The sequence below is a fragment of the Xiphophorus couchianus genome, chromosome 6 (genome assembly GCF_001444195.1).
Source record: "Xiphophorus couchianus chromosome 6, X_couchianus-1.0, whole genome shotgun sequence".
Lineage (NCBI taxonomy): Eukaryota > Metazoa > Chordata > Actinopteri > Cyprinodontiformes > Poeciliidae > Xiphophorus > Xiphophorus couchianus.
Genome location: NC_040233.1, coordinates 22,027,070 through 22,049,728, shown reverse-complemented (window position 1 = coordinate 22,049,728; position 22,659 = coordinate 22,027,070). Strand labels below are relative to the sequence as shown.

At 37.9% G+C, this 22,659-nt stretch overlaps 1 protein-coding gene across 11 annotated transcripts in view; it reads right to left on the bottom strand.

Moving 5' to 3' along the window:
• LOC114146801 (protein tyrosine phosphatase receptor type M) overlaps positions 1–22,659 on the bottom strand; it is a 200,292-nt gene that overhangs the window by 150,177 nt on the left and 27,456 nt on the right. For all 11 annotated transcript variants that reach the window (XM_028021174.1, XM_028021173.1, XM_028021175.1 and 8 more), the window contains exon 2: positions 4,644–4,766. In XM_028021174.1, coding sequence (XP_027876975.1) covers positions 4,644–4,766 — 123 coding nt within the window. The remainder of the gene's footprint in view (positions 1–4,643; positions 4,767–22,659) is intronic.

Sequence of the window (22,659 nt, the reverse complement as noted above, 5' to 3'; positions counted from 1 at the left end):
AGTGAGAAAGTGACAGGTAAGATGCTGAATTCTGTATTCTCAGGCTCTGAGAATAGAGTAACTGGCTAAGTCATGTTCTAAAATCTTGTATGAACTGAGAGGATTGTATTTCATCATTTTTAGTTCCAAAAGCTAAAATGATGATGAAATGTGAACTGTTTGATTATTCAATTAAGTTCTTAAAATACAAATCTGTTCTTTTGTATTTTAGAAAGGTAGCATTTTCAATGTTTTTTCTTGGCATTAGAATAAACAAACAATCAAAGATGAAGACAGTAATATAGTCAAACTTCATGTATCTTAAACTAGTTATAGGTTATTTTTGTGATTTGAGTAGCCTCAATTATCTAAAACAATAAATCTAGTGCATCTATTTTTCCAAAGAACATTGCTACAATAGCTCCTCATCTTGGTCAAGTGATTTATCATTTTGCATGGTTTCATCTCATTAGCTGAATGTGTTGCTATTCTCCTTGAAATCTAATGATACTTTTTCAATTAAATTTTTTATCTAAAAATTACTTGCATGCCAAAATGTATGTGATGCTGTACCAGCAAAACTTTTGAAAGAATCACACCCACAGTATTACACATCCAGCATCATATCTAACAGTATGAAAGAAGTGATTTTTCACATTTTCATCCTAATTTAATTAATTTCTTAAATTAAAAATTACATTTGTGCATTTTTTGGGTGTGTGGGTATGTTACTTTAGTGCTTCCTGCGTAACTTTACCAGGGGTACCAATAAAATGTGGTCTTCACTGTATTGTACTTAAGAGTGAACTGGGTTTATATCATGAGGGTATAATTAAGAAAAAAACTGAAAAGATCAGCATTACCCAATGAAGAACCTCATTCTGCCAATCTTTTATCATTGTCAAGGTGTCACTATCGACCAAGGACACTCTACCAAAACAAAGAGCCTGTACAAACTGTGCGACAAAAACATTCAATTTCTCTCCGGCAACATATTTATAGCAAACATTAAGAATAACACAATAAGTCATTTAGCTGGGACCGCATCAGCTATTGTGCCTTGCAGAATACAAAAAACACTAATTAATCTCAGTTAGAGGACCTTCTTTCTCCTTCTCTTGCTATTATTCCCCAGAATGGGTCTCAGGGGAGTTGCAGGGAGCAGCAGCCTATGCTGGCAGCATACCATGCTGAGATCAGAGAGGAAACATCCTCTGCACCAGCTGTGGCTCTCTGAAAAAAGATTATTTTCTCATCACATCTGCAAAACTTTAGCAAAAGCATTTTGCAGAAACCACTTAGTGTACCTCACAGCACACAACTTGTAAAGGAAGGAAAAAAAAAGACGGAAATACAAAAAAAAAATCCCAATGACATTTTTTAAAGGTTGGATTAGTCTCCACCTTAGAAAACTTTGCGATTATTGGCAGTTATTGAGGGAGGAACAGACAGTGGCAGTCTTGCTGGGGGTTTCTCCAGTTGGCCTGACAGAGCAACACTCTGGGAAGCGCCCAGGCAGACACGCGGAGCCTCAGAACTGGGCTGAACCATCCTAAACAGGAGCCAAAGCATGCAATCAGCTCCGCGTAGCGGGATAAACAAGGCAACCCTGCGTCCAGACGTAGCAATTAGACAGTGAGCACATCGTCATAAACAACCACGAGTTCCAGGCGTTGTTTGTGTCCTACTCATGTGACCAGAAGGCTGTTTGTTCCATTCTGGACTTTATATTTTCATTTCTTTTTTTTTTTACACAATTTGACACATTTGGGCCAATTCAGACGTTTGTAGATTGTGGCTCATTCCACAAAAAGCCAAATTTATATCTGCATATTTGCACCTTTGATTGCATTACAAATAAATTCACTGAAATTTATACAGACTTCAGGTATGTAGCAAATGTCTTTTGCGTGAAGAGAGCACAAAATATGATTTAAAACAATCGACAGAATCAGCAAAAACTGTTGTCTTTGGACTCAGCATACAGAAAATACAACCAAAACGTTTTCTTCAGTCTAGATTGAAGAACAAACACAAAGACCTGATTAGAAGATCGTTGGTGTCAAGAGGAAGTTTTTTTGTTTATGATTGGAAATGAGTTAAGTTTGACCTTTTCATCAGAATACATAAGCACTATTCCAAACAACAACAAAAAAAATACAACAGATGCAACTATTCTGTAGAAGTAACAGGACTTGACTTTTGACAAAAGTGGCTTAATTTCCTCACATTCAGACCCACATAATGTGCGTTAAAATTTGATACATGAATCTAAATTCTACACTTTACTTCTTGACTTTAGACTTACAACTTAATTTTTACAAAGATGTAAAAAAGACAAAACAAATTCTACATTTGAACAAAGTCCACAGTGATTCAAGAATGAGGAGGGAACTAGCGCTTATGTGAGAGCTGGGAATTACAGCACTTATAGAATTTTATTTGCTTGGAGAGCAGAACAGGAAAGACCTAAATCATCACTTAAATCACCCATTCACAGTGACATTGAGAATACCCCTATTTAGACAGATACAGTCTATGGCCAATTTTAAAGGTACTTGAGGTAGTAATGTCTTCTGTTCTTTGTTCTGAGGATTGCCACATCAATTCCATTTCCATCCTGCCACACCAGGTAGGATAACAATCTCTTTGTGTGAGTATGATAAGGTCATTTTGTGAAGATTCATAAGTGTGAGTCGAGAGTAAGACAGCAATCAGAGGTGAGATAGCTTTTCCACCAGCGTGGCTTTCACCTAAATGCATTTTTACCCATCAACCTCTGCTCTAGCATCAGTAAAACAATTTTACCTGTCAAGTACACTACATTTCACATCCCTTTCAGTCTGGTCAAAGAGGAGAGATTACAGTTTCACACAGCAGGTTGAGTGCTCACACTTTGAAATGGAGAAAGAGCTGCAACCTGCTAATTACGCACAATTCAAGATGCACACGTGGAAAACGTGTCACTCTGAAGTGTAGTCCAATTGGGAAGCACAATCAGGGACACTTCTTAACCAACCAGACATGGGATTTTAATTAGATCTGTTCAATTTAGACCGCACGCGTGGTGTTAATTTGTAGGTCGAGGCTTTCCTAGATTTCATAGTCACCTTTGCCTGGCTTCCATGTGTCCTGCCATTAATCAATTGCGATGGAAAAAGAAAGACACTTCCCCTACTGGGGGAAAGTAATTTCTCCGGGGCAGTTTAACACACATCACCCTGATGTGCACGCACAAACAGGTCTGGGCACTGCTGTTTAAAATTAGTGAGGGCTTGCTAATTAATTCCCCCTTTGTCACCAGGGGGGCCAATGCAATCTGTCTGGGATGCAGCCTTTGTTAGATTAGGCGTCAGATAGGAGAGGAAAAACAATATCCATTAGTTTGCAATGCTACCTTTGTTATAACACGAAAAGAAGAAACGCCATTCCATTAGTCTAATTCCTAGGGAGCGGAGTGTTCAGAGGTGGTGATATCTTTGCATTTCAAGTCAAATGAAGAACGATCAATGCAACATTAAGGAGACAAATCGCATGCGACGGATGCAAAAAGCAGGGAAGGCATTCTAATGAATATCAGCGCATGACTGCTAGATAGACGTCTTCAATTAAAATGGATCTGAGCGCTTTGATATCAATTGTTGTTAGTTAATATGACTGTCTCAATGACTCACTGTATTAGGAACAGAACATACATCAACAATGAAAACAAATAGAAAAAAGACTAGACTAGTGTTGGAAGTGAATTAGAAGTATTGTCTTTTTATGCAAGATGAAGTGGCTCCGTGTCGCGTACAAATCTGAATAAAGCTGTAATAAATATTCATTAGTCTCCAACACTAAAAGCTATTGAAAGTAGCTGCACAGTATATTCCAATTATAGTCAGAGTCACGGGCTGATCAGGAGAAAGTCTGTTATGAACAACTAGAACAGCAAACTGAAGCAGCAATTGTGTGATAAATGTAATAAAACGGGAGAATTTGTCATATAAATGTGCTGTCAAATTAGTTGTGTCTTTGGGAGATTAAGTGTTGTACATGGAGTATATCTCCTGAACTCATGTGCTATGTTTTTTCTTTTTACATCATATTCCTTATTTTAATCGCCATCACTAAGACTCGATCTTTTACGTGATTGTGTTTTCCATATTTTGCATTTGTTATGGAAAACACCCCTCTTATTCCTAGTTGGACTCTCTTCTGACATTAAATCTGCACTGAAGCTTCATCCAACATTTAGAACATGTAAAAAGTTATTCAACTAATTCCTCTAAAACGAATTAAAACTCTGACTATTTTTTATTGTTTTTCCTTCTTAAGTATAAAGCTTGACATAGGAAATCTGTGTGTTCGCTTTTCAGACTGGCTTAACTGAACTGCCTTGAAGTTAAGTTGAATTTGAATACATTTAAACTAGAATATATGAATTTTTGTATGTTTCCAGTGAGTTTCCTTTTTTAAAAATAAAAAAAGGTCTTTGTTTATGTTAAAAGAATGAGTAAGAGTTCAAAAATGGGATTCTTCACTAACTCAAAACCCAATTTTTTTTTTTGTCCATAGCAGCTTCTAACTGCATCAAACATAAAGCAGACCGTGTTAAATGTGCAGCTTTTTGAGTTACTTATACTCAGCATGATTTCTTTTCATCATGTGCCCAGCATCACCTGAGGGCATCCATGGATCTGATGAAGTCTTCTCCCTGGAATTGACCTGCTCCCAGTCAAGGTCATCATCTCTGCCTTGGCTGTATCCACACGCTGCCAGCGGCTTCTCAAAGTTACAATCGCCTGTGAACAAAAAAAAAAAAAAAAGAAGAAAAAAGAAGGAATTTATATGGTTATCCAGTTTTTCTCATTACCTCGGAGCTCAAATGAATGAATATATAAATTAAATTCTTCTCTTTTTCTTTTTTTTCCTGCCGGTATTCATAATGCAATATGCCAGACAATGAGATGCATTTAAGTGAGACAGAGTGAAGGATTACTGTAGTAGGCGAGGCACAACATACATTACCATCATTAGCAGCACGGCAGTCCAATTTCACAATGACAAGTATGAAGTGTCCAAACTCCATCATCGTTAGACATTATGTTCCCCAGCCGTACCGCCATCAAGCATAAATTGATTTATTTTCCTTGCCGGCCACAGAACTTTGCTGTTCACGCACTCCCACTCCACAGAGCCACTCTAATCCTTTTTATAAGCTGCTTGCAAAATGACAGCAAGCAACCATTAGGGCCAGGCTTCAACCAGGCTTGGCGTGTGATCGATTAATACAAATACCCCCTTTATTCCTCGCACCTTAAAGGCCACACAGAGAACGTGAGAGACGTTTTTTTTTTCTTTTTTGCCCCAAAGTGCTTTTGAATCCACTCATAAATCTACAAAAATGTAATGTCAGAACAGTAGGTGGCTGGAAGGAGTTCATCCTGAGTAAAAACATGAAATATAAAGATGGCTTTTAGATCAGAGTTGGTAGTTTTGACTTGGCAGACGACTTTGGACAAAATTATAGGGTATTGCTTCCGATTACACTAGGTTTTTGTTGTTAACAGATGTACCCTTTATTACTCTGAAACTTGCCAGAGATTAATCTAAATGGTGAACATGAAAATGTGCTCTGGCATGCTGTTTGTAAGGATATAAACAGAGACGACATGCTAATTTTATTGCTTGTGGAAATGTCCTTTGACCTATAATCCACAACAAGCCAAAACCAATATATCATCTGTTGCGAGCTCCCTCTGACATTCTGCTGCACACAGACAACAAGCTGGAGTTTTTGTCTCCCTATTTATCTCTCTGGTGACATTTACAGTACATGTGCAAATGAGTGGAGAACACAGGATAATTAATACCCAGCACCACAGGGCAACTCATGATGATGTATTTGTTGCTTTGACTGTCTTTTTGAGGGGGTGGTTATAAAGCGGCGCGACTGCAAAGTATCACAGGTAAAAAAATGTGTCATTGTCGAGAGCTTGTCCGGAAAAATCATCGCCTTGTTAGAATAAAAATGAGTGGGCTGTAGCCAGGCTACAGTGTTGCCACAAGAACAATAATCATATTTGTTTAAAAGAATTTTGGTTGTGGTCTAATAAATGATCTGGGGTACCAGCTGTCTCCAACTGTAAAAGAATTTGGTCATTTTGAGACAATGTTGTCAGTAGACACCCATTCCTGGTTTTATTTGTGTTTTTAGATTATTGTAAAGGCTCTAAGTTTGTGTCCCACAACACGGCTGCTTGTCTTTCAACCAACACTTTCAGTCGTAAAGACATCACCCCTACTTTATCCTCTTTACATTGATTTTCAGTCCATTGTAGAATTGATTTTATACTTTAAAACTCTTTAAAGTTCATATCAATAAGTTGGGCTGTTGTCCCGACTTATTGATATTAAGTCTTCCTGTAAACGGCAGATTGAAAAAGAGTTCGTAAAGGGACATTGTGTTAAAAAATAAAAAATTAACTTGTGCGCACCACATATTATTTGTGCATCTCTTGTACATGAGCTACTATCTGGTATCTGGTGGAAGATGCTATGTGGTGCATACCAAATGGTATGTGGTGCGTACGACAAAGTTTAGTTTTTATTTTTTCCTTCAATGTCCATTTAGGGACTCTTTATCAGCAGCCATCTTCATCATTTTTTACTTCAATGTCCCTTTTCCGTATGATCAAATGTCTAGTGTTGTATTTTATGGATTTCTTTCCTCTTCTTGTGATGTATACCGTAATGGGCTCTGGCCACCTTAGTTTGTTTGCTTGTAAAAGAGGAAAAATGTGCTACAGTCCATGCACTACACCGATATTTCAGCACAGAAAAAGAGTGATAGACAATGTACTAACACTTGTGAAATTCTGCTATAAATGTATTGTTATTAAAAAGCTATTATTTTCCAATGTATAACTGAGTGGCATGACATTAGAATGAAAAAGATGTTTGATGAATCCACCCACCTTGCAGACAATGAGCTGTTTATAGAGTCTAACATTGGGCAAATTGCCAAACTGACAGCAATGAACCTGAAGACAATTCACCAAGACCGTTAGACGATCTATAAGAAAACTCCAGACCTATGAAGATGGGGGCTGAAAAAGATCATTCACAGCTTGCTCAGTCAGCTGGCCTTCCAAATGAATATAAATGTCTGTCTTGCCAAAATGTAACTTGAAAAACATTAACACGATTCTTTGGCTGCAGAGTTGTAGGAACAGGATCCATTCCATTAAATATTTTGACTCAACAGTTTCAAGATTCTTTGGGCTGTGCCACCCGCCAGCTTCTCTCAGCATGTCGAAGCTTGAAAAGACCCATAGCGGTGGCTTTTATTGGTGTTTGATATTGAAATCATTGACACTGGTAAGAAAAGAGGCATATTCAGAGCCAGTGGGAAGGGGGAGAGAATTGTGAACGCTGTTGAAGAGGGAAAAGAAGTCTTTTAAAAAAAATATGCAGAGGACAGAGGCAGATTCTTGCTTAATTTTTGAAAGGTTTAACTCTTTATTTTAAATGTCAGTGTTCAATAATAAATCAGGAAAATGGAGAGAGATAAAAACGCAGTTTGAAGCTTCTTCGCCTTCAAAGACATCATTAACAGCTCTGCTCCATTAACAATTCTCTTGTTACTTTGCTCATTTGGCAACAATACATTAAAAACCATCTTCTTCTAACTGTGAAGATGTTCAATTTGAGAAAATATGCACTTAACAAAAATTGTAGGTCCCTTTTTAATTTATGTTTTTACACTTTGTCACTTACTGACCAGAAATGTTAAGTTTTAACAGGATATTTTGCAATAGATCATCACAAAGTGCACATAGGTAATCATACATCGATGTACTACTGTGATTGTAGCTGCATGTTTTTTACAGTCTGAAATCTCATTTCTCTCTCAGTCAGACTAGATGTAGAGCATCTGTTAACATACTGAATCTTACCACAGATTCACAGTTGGATTTAGTTCCAGGCCAGTGTCCATCTGGACCAGTAAAATGCAATTTTTAGTCATGTTCCTGGTCCATCACGTCTGAGTCAAATGGCTAAACTTCCTCCTCAGCATGCAGTCAGGTTCTGCAGAGTATCACTGTTGGTCAGCTTTCCTCCACATTTTTTCTCTCTCCCCTACATGACCACAAGGGATCTTATGATTTTCTTTCAATAACTAAAAACTCTTATCGCTCTTCTACAAAAGCCAGATTTGCAAAGTAGTGAATAATTAATAAATCCTGTCACTAGATTTTCCCACCTGAGCAGTGGATCTCTCCTGCTCCTCCAGAGATACCATGGACTTCTTGGAGGGTGCCAGGCTTCTTGTATTGGTGGGTTTTAGATGTTGAACATTGCACTGTGAGATATTTAAATATTTCTTCACAACTTAAACTTGCTTTATGTGAACAGTCAGGTCTATAGTTTTAATAATGCTGCACTCTCCAGATTTTCATTTGTAAATCATTTTTAAAGCCACATATTTTGATTCCACTTCAAACTTTTTCACTTCTTTGTGTTGGTCAATCACAAAAAAAGCACTAAACTACTTTGAAGATTGTGGGAAAATGTTAAAGATGTAGGGGCACAAAGGCACTTCAAACAGGAATGTATATGTGATGCCAGAGGTCAATACAATGAAAACACAAGAAACCTGCAATTTTATACCTAAATGAGAGCAGAAAGTGAAAATTAAGCAGTGTATTCTCTTGGTAATTGTGTGTTCTACCTTTTCCATATAGGGATCTGATTTCTGTTACCAGCATGTTGAACGAACCCATTCTTGCTTTTTGTGTTGACAACAGTCAATGCAAGGTATCATTAAGAGAGGGTAACAGGGTGTGAACAAGCAATAAATCAATTTGCACCGCTTTGATCGACGCTCGAGGCTCTTGGTGTCAGTACTGGGAAACTCTCCAATAATGCTTGCTACCTTTTATTGACCCACCATGCAGCGGTTCTGCAGGGAGGTAAACACTGAAAGCATTTCGTTCCAACAGAGATTATCACAAGTTCCTTCAAATGAGCGCGACTCCACCCTTCCCGGTGTCGTAAATCAGAAAACAAAATGTGTCACAGATAACATGTGGCGTGTCACCAAAACAAACAAGTGCTTTTGATTGTACAAATTCATGCAGATGAACACATCAGTCACTACCATCATAATAGTTCTTCCCTCGGCAGGAGGTGCATATCGCTGCCAGTGTGTGGCTCAACCCCCATATAATCAGCCTCAGCAGCTGCTGAAATAGATATTCCAACGAGCGGCTGCCAGCTCTCTGAAGGAGCTTTAACTTTCAATAAATGCTTCTATGAGGTGTGGGTAGTCTGGGAGCACAGATGAATGTGCTCCACCCTGTCAACATTCGCCTTTCAAGAGAAGCAAGCGGCTTGAAGCTTAAAAGGTGGCCCTAGATATGTCATGAAACAATTTATTCCTGAGTGAGAACACACAATAGTCTTTATATTCTCACGCAGAGTGCATTTCAAAAGAAATCTATCCATCTTTTCCTAGACCAAGCCAGAGGCCAGAATCAATATCTCAACCCCTCAATGCTGGAGCCAATTTCTCCTAAAGATTTTCAAGTCAGACTTAAAAGGCCTTTTGTTATTGCACCTGTAACAAAAGTAAACTTTGGACATTAAAAGCTGTGTGCAAGAGAGTGTGTGAAAGTTTTGCACCGTGGCGGCATGCCAAGAAGAATAAAAATGAGAGGGTGACAATGTAACACTGAAGAGCTGATGGAAAACAAACACATCATGTGCTTCCACACTTCCACGATATTCTGCTGTCGTGCATCTCAACAGTTGTTGAAAGGGATTGCCTTTCAAGAAGTAACAGGTGAAGTGATTTTAAACTTGATGTTAGTCAATCAAATTAATCAAATTTTATTTGCATAACACATTTCAGCCTTTAACAGCATTTCAAAGTGCATTAAAACCACCAGGTAGTCCAGCCAGTTCAGAGTCTTGGATAAAAATGAAATATATATATATATTTTTCACATGTTTAATTTAGTAAAACAAGTTGCCTTCTGAAGCTGTTGCTGACCTAGAGAGCTCCTTCAGTGACAGAGTGCTGCATCCAAGGTGCATGAAGGAGTGTTATAGGAGGTCCTTCCTCCCAGCAGCTGTTGAGCTCCTTAACCATCACTACTCCAAACAAACTCAATATGTGTTCACATCCCAAATGTTATTTGTCTTGAATAGCATTTCTGCCGTTATCTGCACATCTCTGTTTTCACGGCTCTCAGTTTTCATGTAAAGTAAATAGCGTGTTTTCTTTTATTGCACAAGTACACAAACATTATGTACGGTTTTTAAAAATGATTCTACTCAGTAGCATATTTCTTGGACTGTGCTATTTATGATAACTGCCCATTATGTTTCAGTTATAATCTTGTCTTTAATGTACAGGATGTTATTCTTAATTTTGTTTGCCTTTATACATTTTTACTGTTCCGTTATCTTTTTGTGGTCTCGGATGAACCTGAGTTTCCAGACTGTGGGATAATAAAGAATATTTCTATTCAGTTCTATTCTGTTCTGCTGAAATATTGCAGTGTTTCTTCTGAAAGTGGTTTGGTTGTGCCATCTTTTAAATCTTATATGCGGTTTTTCATTAATTCTCTTATGTTCCATTATTCTCCGATAAAGTTAGAAGTATTTTTTATTATTTCAACAATTTTTTCTGACTTGTGGTAATATTAATGTTCTGGAGTGGCGATATCCTGGAGTCCCAACTTCAACCTGCAAAAGAAACTGTGGAGCTAAAGATTATGGTGATGGTAAGGAGGTCTTCCAAAATCAAAAGAGTTGGAATTTAAGCCAAAGATACTGTAGATAGTCAAAATACAAATTGAAACATTGATCAGCAAGCAGAAAAATTTTATCTCAATCAAGATTTTTCATTGATTATTGATAAGGCTGCGAATATATTTCAACATCCCATGTTTCTGTTAAAATGTAAATACAATCAGGGAGCATTTACTTCAAGGCTGCCCAAGTCCAGTCCATCCTACAAAAAAATATTTAAAATTGTTGAATTGGAAAAGTGTAATAGCCTTCAACAACAAGTGTGAGAGGGGCAACGCTGGGCACAGCTGAGGAAACGTTTGTCAATCCTGCACTATCACTTGTTTTTCAGACTAACTTTAAATCATAAAACGGTAACATGGAAAGTTTTAGTGGTTTTGAAACAGTGTTTAAAATTAGAGTTTTAACTTGATAGCAGTAACGTGCCCACGTCTATATAGGATGTTTGTTTTGCATTTGCCTGTCCTAAAGCAGATACCAATTCACCTTTGTAGCAACACCACTTCCCCGGTCCCAGCGGCAGATATCATTGCTGCAAAACCTCCTTAGCCTGTCTGCCAATTCTGCAATTACCAGCTTTCCAACCTGTTCTGTCGGGCCAGGAAATCACAGGTCCGCCCTTCGCCCCAATCTGCCTTGGTGTCTGCACTTGTTTTAACAAACATCTTGTCTGCTGGCAGCCCCGCAGACTGAAACCACAAGGCAATCTGGGGTAATTTAAAACCAATGTCGACTATCTCCCTCCACCGCGGCCAGTTTAGAGCTTCACAATCCGGCAGCTAAGCCCCTCGGGGACTGATAGGCCTTTTCAGTCTGGCCCTATTTCACTTATCTATTGGCAGCTCCTGCCAAGTTCTATCTCTGCACCGAATTGCATGTGTATGTTCTCTGTTTGGGGACTTTGAACTGTGGGAAGGGATTTAGACGATCAATCTCAATATCATTATCAATCACGTCTTGCTGTTCACCACATTGATTTGGGGGGAAATAAAGAAGTTAGAGTGAAGATTTCCACTGATAATCTCTTTGGCTGAGCTGTGAGCTTGTCAGCAATGTTGTTGTTTTTTTTGAGCCGAAACCAACAAACCGCATCAAATGTAACAGAGCTAAATAAGGATAAAAAGTGAACACTGCAGTCTAAGCTTAAAACAGTTTAGTTTGATATCACAATGCACAAGTAAATAATTTAAAAAACTGACTTAGCACTATGTTCACCTCATTTTAAACTCCCCCTGTCTCCTTTATAGGGCGTTTTTTTTATTTATATTTTGTCTTGTCAACCAAATATCAACTTGATGAATGTGCTTTACATCGAGGGTACAACACAGCTCTTGATCAAATGCGCCCATGTGCATGGTTAGATGTACATCGGAGATGACAGGCAGCCTTCTCCTCAGATATGCTAAATTTTGACAGATGATTTTGAAGCTATGTCTGCCGGCACGGGGCCCTGCGTTCTCTTCCACTGCGCCTGTCAAGAACTTCCAGTAAATGACTTCAAATCCATCTCCATCCCGCGCAACCTGCCAGGCACCAATTAAGATGAATATGGATTCTAACTCTGAGACATGGAATGTCCTTATTGTCATTTTCCCCCTAAGTAATAAAAATGAGGATGTTGGAGGGGGGCGGATGTGTGGAAATACGTTGTGGTAATGATCTCAAACATGTCGCTGAATTTTTATTTATTTATTTATTTTTATTACAGCTTTAAAAATGGGTAAGGGGCATTCAGTCCACGTTACACCTGCAGCGCAGACTGTTTGTTTAAACACACTGTTTGGCTTTTGGTGCTGCCTTGACAGTAACAAGGCTGGTTGACAATGGCTTCTGTGTCGATCCCCCAGCATCCTCATTCCCAGCTCTGTAAACAGACAGAGCTACAATACGTCTGTCTCAGTGCCTCTGCCCTGCAGAAGCAGAAAATGATGCTGCTTCCTATTCAGCTTAATGCCTGACAGAGAGAAATAGGCTTGTTTGGCTCCCATTTCCTGGTGTTCAGCATGCCTCCAGGAATGATACGGTGGCTGAGCACAAGAGGCGCTTTATTAAAATGACTGTTTGTCTGTTGCACAAGTTAAAGCAGCAGATGAGAAGACGCATTTTGATCTGTGGGGTTAGGATGCTTTGTCACATGTCAAAAAGAAAGAAACGGAGCAAAGACAATATTCTGTTGAGTCTGAAAGCCATACTTTTCTGATGAAGCCTACGTTGCAAAATAATTTCACATGAAATTTTAGCACAAGACTTTGAAATATAAATCTACGCAAGGTTGTTTCAGCAGGGGAATTAGATTAGATAGGCTGACAGCACCAGCAAAAAAGAAAAAAATGGGAGAAAAATAATATAGATGTCGCCATTCCTAGCTTACATGGCATGTATACTAGGTAAGTGGCTTGCTAAACTCTTAATACACTTTTTTCTGCTTACAACTGTAAACTTCGAGATATTTCATTAAGATTCTATTTAACAGACCAACTTTAAGTAATGCATATTTTGAAGAGGAAAGAGAATGATTCATTGTTTATAACTTTTCTAAGATTTCAAAACAGTTTACTCAGCCCTTTCTATTTTGATACCTCTAAATAAAATGCAGTCCCACATGCTGCTCTTAGAATTCAAGTCCACCTTTGTTTAATTTAAATGTATAACTTAATTTAGTGAAAAAAGCCTTATGAGACCCAATAAATGCCCGAAAGGCTAATTTGTGGAGAGTTTAAAAGCAGGACTTGGTTACAGAAAAATATACAGTGGATAGTCAGCTTGCAGCTTCATAATATTAAACATAAAGTCAGAGTTATAATGAAACAGTTCAAAATATAAAGCATATTCAGGTGTTAATAAAAATAAAAGTAAATATTTGAGATTTTACAAAGAAGAAAATTTATATCTCTAGATGTAAATAATGATAAAAGAGAGAAAAAAAAGCTATACAAAGCAATGACTCTGAGGAGGACGAATACAAACAAACCATGTTTTTATTTTCATTTCTTCATTAAGCTTTTATGTGTTGGTCTATCTGTCACATAAAATCTCAATAAAATCCACTGAAGCTTGTGGCTGCATTGTCACAATTGTAAAATGCCTTAAATATACTCTTTTACAAAACTATAGGACTCTCTACCGTTTAGAAATATGATCAATAAATGAAATTTATTAATTCTTTCGGACTATACCTTGATTTGTGTTAATAAGATAAGTTTTAAAAACTCGTCATTCTATCTAAAACTCAAGTATTTTTACTTTCTGCTATTAAAGCATATTCAATGATTTACTAATTGAACTGATTAATTTGTATTTTATTATGTTTTCATATCAACAGTACTTCTTTGGAAGGTACTATTCAAATAAAAACTTACATACTTATTATAAAATGTAAGTCTAGTCCATGCTCAGCACTAAAAAGCTCTTTTCTGACTCCACCCGTTTAATCTTCTGGGGACGGCCTATTACCGTAAACCCCTCCAATCGTCCTAATGCCTAACAAAATTTTGAATTCTGTTCATCTAAAAAGGAAGAAAATGCTAATGACAATGCTAATGTTAACTTCAGCGCTTCCACCTCCTCGCCAGCTCTAATTTGTCAGACATGCGAGTAACAGCACCAGAAATTAGCCCAAAGGGAGATCTCCTCTAGAGAAGAGAATGATTATGTTTGATCATGGAATGAACAAGAACATTAACATGCTTTGTTAGTTTTCTTTTCAGATCTGGAACAAATGCTTGCTTTATGAGCGGAGGAGGAAATAATTCAAGGTTAAATGTCAAAGTATCGGGGAATCACTAATTAGAAAATTAGGAAAACGAAAAGAAAGGTTGAATCAATCCATCTCCGGAAAGAGAGAAAGCTAGGTCACATGGGAAGGCTTCCACGTTTTGGCAGAATTATCAGCTTCATAAAATATCATTACTTTGCTTATGTGTCATGGCTTATTGTCAATCACACGCAGCACGTTTAATCTCTCGGCGTGCCACGGCGCTGAGTTGGGAACACCTGATGGGGAGAGACAGCGCACAGGTGGAGCAGCGGCTGCCTGCGCAGGTGAAAGGGTGCCGTGAGGATCTGAGCTCTGCCTTGACAGGTGTGGCTCAAGAGATTTCAGTCCCAGTGGGAGCTTTTTTGAAAGTGCCATCTCAGGGTCTTCACCTGCACACTTCAAACAAATTCAGGCCCTTTGTTTCTCTGCAGAAGCCACATAAATCAGCTAACCTGAAAGAAAAGTGCTACGGCCCAGCTTAATCCTCCTGGGCCATGGGGGAGCCGGAAAGCAGAAGGAGCACGAGGCCAGCTTTCAAACGTACGGCTTGTTCCGACCGAGTTCTTGTTGTGCTCGGCGCCAGAAGAGTCTGGAGGAAAGGGTTTCCTTTTCAAAACAGGGCGGAGGAATCACGTTCTAGAGTGATGAATTCCCACAGATGTGGCATTTTTGGACAAAACAGATAATTAGAGCAATGAAGGCCAGCAACCGCATTTGCCACAACATTTCCTTTCAACCTGACAGGATACCTTCTCCACGACTTTGCCATGGTACCCTCAAGCTACTTCTGCAAATTACATCTCAATCAATTTCCTCCGTCGACTAATGTTGCCCATTATCACAGCTAGATTGACATTAAGGATGTTACTAATTAGGAATTCACCAAGTTCAACATCATCACAATCGCATTAGCCACGAGTTATAGGTAATTCAGGGGCCATCTTGCAGGAATTGTGTAGAATTTCTCTCCTGCAAGGTGACATTGTTTAATCACAGTGGTAATACACATGATAATAAGCCATGCCCTCTCAACTTTACAAGCAGTTTCAACTATCAATTTAATTCATTTCTGGTTTTGGGGAATTGTTCTGTTGGAAAATTTGAAATAATTTAAGCCACACCAGTAACTGGCTTACAGCTATTTAAAGACAACGTGTGTCCAAAGCTACACAGAGTTCCTACACATTTTTCTAAATCCTTTTATTTCAAATGCAAATTTGTAGAGTACTCTATCTTTCTTAACTAGTTTTTAAAGTATAAACATGACACAAAAGGAAGCTGAGAAAAACAAGAGGGAGGTGGAGATGAATGGACGAAAAGATGGACCTTATGGAGAAAAATTTGTTTTAATAAGAAATGGGCATTATAGTCGGAGAAAAATGTCAGATTTAGCTGATTGTAGCTTAAATTCACAGCAATATTGTTTTACATCTGCCTTTTACCCCAATGCAACTCGTAAAGCAGAAAAAGCCATCCCTCCATCGTCGCTTTAACGATGTGGCATGAACAACTTGATCACATAAACCAGGCAGCCACATTTTCAACAACGTCAAAAAAAAAATCCTTACCAAGAACACAGCGGTAGAGAAATTCATTTAAATAGTATGTGTCATTTTGAAGCCACATACAATTCAGAGAAAAATGCAGAAAAGAGAAGAAAATGCAAAAAAAACAAAAAATAAATAAATATTGAATGCTCCTTTTTACATTTGCTACAGTCAGAGTCAAGTCTTCCTAATTTTCTGGATACAAATCATCACAGAACCTGCTTAACTGGTGCAACGCCCAATCATCACTCTTTCACACTGGCTTGAATAGGAGATCTGAATCCATGCACCACTTTTTCTTTTTTTTTTTACCCGAATGCACCTTTTACTTTATAGAATAAGAATAATCAAAACTCTTTGGGCAAAATGTTACTTCTCCATTCTCCAACAGAGTCCGGTTTTGTTCATTTTTACTTCACAAAGTAGAAAAGCACTCCACAGTTTTGGTTTGCCCCACTATAATGAGTTCTCTTCACATTGAAAAAATAAATTACTCTTACTTTAACAACTGTCTATTGCAAAGAAGCATTTAGAGATTAATTTTCTAAATTAATTATTACGTTAACTACAAAGCTCCTTCACCACTACTCTCTCAAGTCTCAATGAGAGGACTTCTTAACTCAAACTCAACAATCTGCTTTAGCCATTTCTTCTTGATACAGCTCAATTACTTAACCTTTATTAAGCAGATTATCATCTATTTCACTTTGCATTTTTTGTTTTTCATCCAGTTGGGTGCGGCATTTAAAAGATGAATACCAAAAATCATTTAACTAATCAGATTAATCTCATAGTTAATTACAGTATTAAAACATGTATTGTAAGTACATTTCATTTTCATAATGCTAAAGTAAAGCAGTAGCAGTAAGTGTGCTTTATTGTAATCCTTTGGGTTGTTCCCAGCACCCCATTTCTTTAAAAAAAGGAATAATCATTTTAGTTGAGATCCTTCTTTGTGTTTCTGCTGAAACAGGTTTCCAACTGCGATTTCCTGGAGTCTGTGGTGGTTGCTTGGCAACGGCACAATGGTTTTGTAAGAATTAAACAAATGGATTAAATGCATTAATAAGTGAACTTTGAGGGGGGCAAGCTGAATGTAATCTTTGGACAGAACAGTTTTATACAGCAGTAGCTGATTGTAGTTTAGTTTATTTATTTTGGGGTTTTTAGGGGGGGGGTGTTGATGTTCTCAACTTTTGGCCTGAACAAAGAATGAGGAAGTCTCCCTAAACATCAAACTTTAATGTGCAGGCAGTGAGGCCATGTGCAGAACTAGTGTTGCAGAAATAATATCGAACATCTACATCTTTACAGTGACAAATCTATAAATATACCATAAAGATTTTTTTTTCTTTTTACAAATTCACAAGTGGCACACATTCATACTCCTGCTAATAAGACAGAATTGTGTCTCATGCTATTTCACAAGATTGGAGCTTAAAGAGAAGGGGATGTTTGGCCATTTGTCTTTGCGCATTTTATAATTTCTATCACCCAGAGGCTCTGTTTTTTCAGCTAACCCAACAGGTTTTCTACAAGACGGATATCTGGAAAACAATGTAAAAGACAGAAACAGAAGGAAAGAAAGAACAATAGAGGATTACAAAATGTACTTCCATTCAGGGAAAAAAAGCTTTAACCTAAATGCAATTTGCAAATATGGAACTCACATTTATGCACAGCGACAGCATAACGCATACCAAATGAATCTTTCCAACTGATTTGTTATCAGTGCAGACAGATAAGTTGCATGAATAAGTCAAGGTTACAAAGGGGTTCCCTGACTCATTAATAGTATCAATTTTTAAATCTAATTATTGTGGGACTGCTCATGACCTATTTTCTGATTTAAGTGTTCCATCCAAACCTTACACATCACAGAGGAACCTTTAATGTTTTAAAAAGAGCTCCATCTCCTGCTGTGTGCTCCTCTGGGAGACCTCCAGGTCCCCCCACCTCTCGTGTCCCCTGCAGGAAGAGAATATTACGATCTTCCATCCCAGTGAATGATTGCAGATATTAATGTGGAGGGAAAAAAAAAGACTTCTCAAGCCCAGTACCCCTCTGATCTCTTGTTACGCTGCCGTTTTTTTCATTATCGGGGTGACAGGTCCGTATAAAGTCATAGTGCAAGCACATTCTCACCTGACAGTGGAGGGAATTTACAGTGGAGGATGGCCAGGGTGAAAAAGGGGGCAAGTGAGGGCAGTGAATGTGACGAATGTAGTAAAAGTTATCCAAAGAGATCACCGAAAAGCATGTTTTTTATCTGAACAACTGAATGTGCGTAAGGCATGGAGTCTGAGTGACTAAACGTGTCCTACAGCATTCTTGTTATTTTTATACCCAAATTTTAAGCAAAATAAATGAAGTAGGACTCAGCCTCAGTTTGAATATATTTTCATGTAATTTAAACATATTTTCCTCATATTTTCCCCCTTTTCTCCGTTTTCCCAACTAAAAGGCAAATATTGAGACTAAAAGGAATAAAGGAAACATGAAAATTTAAAGTATTATTTTGATTAAAGTTTATTCTACACACCTTTCCCAACACAATTTGCTTCACTTATCTGAGTTTTCTATGTAGCACTGACATCCTTGGTATAACAGATGTTTGTATTATAAACAAACACTGTAAAAAGCTGCTAAAATAGAGCAAAGTTCTTCAGATCAACTTTTACTCATTGCTACTAGAGGCTAGTCAAGAAGAAAGGCAGTGCTATGTGTCAATCTGTCAATCTGATCCCTCAAGTCTTTCTTCAGAAATGTCCTCATCTGAAAGACCACAAAGGTCATCATCTTCTCCATACTCACACTACACTCGAGAAAAATGTCTCATCCAGTCAAACATCACTTTGCTTGACCATCCCAAAGGCCTTTGGACCTATATCGGGTTGACTCGAGGATCCAAATCAATCACGGGACGAGAAGAGCTGCCAAAGGCTTTTTCACACCCCAACACTGCGGCACTCAGCTGCCATGTTCAGGCTGTTCTGACATGGTCTCAGAAATGTCAAGGAAACCAAGAGGGGCAAAATGCAAGAGATGCAAGGCTTGTAACTGCCTTGTAACTGCCTTGTAATTCATGCCGTGGCAAAGAAGACAAGGGGAAGGGTGAAATACAGCAGATATAGTTATTATCACCAATATCAAAGCAAACTTATTTATGGTAAAAGCATCATCTTCCAGAAACTTTTCTTTTGTAGAAATTAATACATAATCTCTTCTTTAAGATCAGTGTTTGAAGCTGCAATCAAACTTTCCCCCCATCTTGTAACTTTGTTGCCGTCACTACAATTCATTTTTATGTAGTGAAGAAAAGAGAGAAAAACTGCAAGTGCTGTCATGTATTTGAAGTCTTTCTAATTATGATACATCTCCGTTGCATAAAGTACACTGTGTGTGTACTGGACTAAAGGGTGTACAAACTACTTGGTTCTTTACTCAGTTCTTTACTTCCTTCATTCATTCCTTCCATGATACATTTCCATCTTTGTACATACTAACACTTTCTAAAGGTCTGACTCTTTTTAGTCCATCTCAATAAATACCAAACTTTACTGGCAATTTATGGCAAATATTTCTACCAAATCAGTCAATTCTTGTAACATATCAAATACATTAACTGCATCACTAAAATAAGGTCTATGCAGATATTAGTTAAACATTTGAAGCTAATTTTAATCAAATAAATCATTAATGGACAATTAATCATCAATTAATGTTGCTTGAAGCAAAAATTAACCTCAAATGGGCCAAGAGAAGCGGCTTTGTTGTCCATTGATGTTTGATATATCACTTGTGTCCAAGAGTGATTTTTGATGCAATAGATTCCACCCCATGACTATATATATTTCTTGAGACAAGAAATAGTGACAAACAGCCAAATTTATGTTGCTTGTAAGTGATGGAAGAACGTATCAACCTTCTTTCAGCCAGCTGACCAGTAGTGTGCAGCAACAGATGGGGGAGCAGCACAGCTGCATTACACTAAGCTTCATACTGCTGGAGAAAACTAGTGATTCAGACACTTTCGCTGGCTCTTTCCTTTTTTAATAAAAAGATTAAAACAAAATCTAACAGTAAACGATAAAAGCCGAGAACAACGTCTAGGTCAAAGCTGTGGGGGGGGGGGGGGGTGGTTTTAGCCATTTTGTTTTTTCTAATTTCTTACTCCTTTGAAGGCATCCACTCCATGTCCTTTTCTTGAGTTGATTGTTGTGTCAACATCAATTTGTCTTTTTTATAAGCTGATAGAGCCAGACAGTCAAGGGAAGACTAAAAACAAAGAGTAAAAGCTTCCAAAGTCAAAGAAGTCGCAGAAGATAATATGAACTTTTCATAGGTGTAAAAACATTTGGTTTCTTTAAGTGATTAATTAGAAAAAAGATGCTGAAGGTGACTTCACATTATTCATTTTTTTGTGTGAACTGCTGAGTAAACTTCTCTGTGATTTCTATGTAATGGGCAGTAGGCAGGGAGACCAGGAAGTTGTTGCCTACTTGTGACTATTAAAACTTACTGGGAAGGTTTTAATCTGACCTTGTGTAGCCTTCTTCCATATGGCACAATGAATGTAAGAAGGTGCATGGAGGGGTCGGGAAGGGGAGGACACAATATGTTCTGCTGCACGAGCCGCAGTGCTTATTACTCCAACACCAGATGTTTAAGCAGAAAACCGAAGAGAAATTTTGCACTGTAGCCATCTGTGGTGCTGCCCTGACTATGTAGCAAAAAAAAGAAAAAAATACCTCTGGCTTGAGAGCCTCTGAATTTGCCTCTCCAGCAATTAAAACGGCTCCAAACTTAAGCTCTGAGTTTTTTGAAGTAGAGAGATTGGAAAGTTAGAAAAAAATAGCCATATGCAAACACAAACAATCATATAAAAAAGTAAAAACACCAAGTCATCCAACAGATTGGAAGTTGGAAAACTTTCCCTACTCCTAAATGAGAAATCTGAATATGATGATAACAAGCAGCTGGAAAGCATTTGTTCATCAGATGGAAAATGCGAACATTCAGCTGTATTTCCAGGAAGCTGCCTGTGTAAATATATCATTTATCTTGTGCATAAAATTAACAATCTGTGACTGATTTTGATATTCATAAGCCTAAATTTATAACGACTAAGGTAAGAAATGGTAAAGTAAGCAGCATAATGTTTCATTGGCGTGAGCCTGGAGCTTGTGCTCTTAATGAATTAGATGTGGGAAACTTTTCAGGAGGCATCTTCTGTTTCACACACACATTTCATTAACCTGCAGTTCATTCATTATTGCTGTGGGTGTGAGGGAAAGTAGCAGCCACATATGTAATTGCGTTATTGAGGTTGTAGGGCTGTGGCTAATTACTGGCTGAGAACACGACACAAGCCACTTAGACATCGGTCTGATGGAACGGCCCACAATGGCTTGTGACAAGAGCTGTCTTGCCTGAAATTTCAAGAGGAGACGTGATAGCGCAGTAATTTATGACTCATAACAGAATCACATCATCCCCATAGGATGAAAGACGACAACGAGATGCTGAAATAAGTCAACAAGTTTTCTGCTCCTAAGCTGTGAGACAAGATGTGACAGGAAACTGCTTGAACAAGGGGACGTTTTACCCAAAGTTAAGATTTAACACTGTTCTAAATCATCAAATCTAATGCAGTTAGTCATGGTGAAACTGCAGCTACAAGTCACCCGGTTGGATGCAGTAGCCTGGCTTTGGACCAGAGAGCTGTTAGGGTGTAATTTCAGCTAAGCTCTTTACTCAAATCTTCGCTACTTGTTAATCTTGTTGAACTTCAGTATTTTCCCAAATTCTACAGCAACAGAACGACAGCAAAGATTGGAATCTACAAATTAATAAAGTCTGATGCAAGAAGTAATTCAAAATATCTTTAATAAAGTCTTTAATATCTTTATTTTAGGCATTCCAGGCAATATTTAACACCTCAATACTTTGGTTCCCTCTTTGAGAATATGGGTTGGTGCCTCCTGATGTAAAGGTTTAGCCTTTACATCACCACAGTAAAAAGACCACAGCCTCCGTGTTTAGTTGGATGTGGGAAAAACCTAATGTTCATGCTGTTATGTCACTTTCAGTCTGCTGAGCTTGCTGTAACACAATAAGCAATAGATTTTGCCTCTGCAAGTACTTTTCTTTGTTACAACATGTATACATAACATCAATTTTAAATATCTTATCAGATATTAAGATCCCTTACTCAGTCTTTGAGTAGCCATTTACCTAATATCTTTTTCCTCTTAAGCAATTTCTTGGATGACTACTTTTTATATTTACTCAAGTAAAAATACGTTTAAGTCGAGTTACTCTTACTCAAGTACAGTTTTAGACTTCTATACCCACCTCTGGTTAGAAATAGTAAATCACATTTTGATCAATGTCATCTTTCCAAATACGAAAGTTTGTTTCTACATTGTGTCCCTTCTCTTGCTCTGTGATTGCAATGATAGTAGCTTAACTTGTCTCGTGGCTACAACTCAGCATATATTGTCACTGTGAAATCTGCATACGTCAACAGTTATGTTGCATCCAGATTCATCAGATGCTTGCCACAGC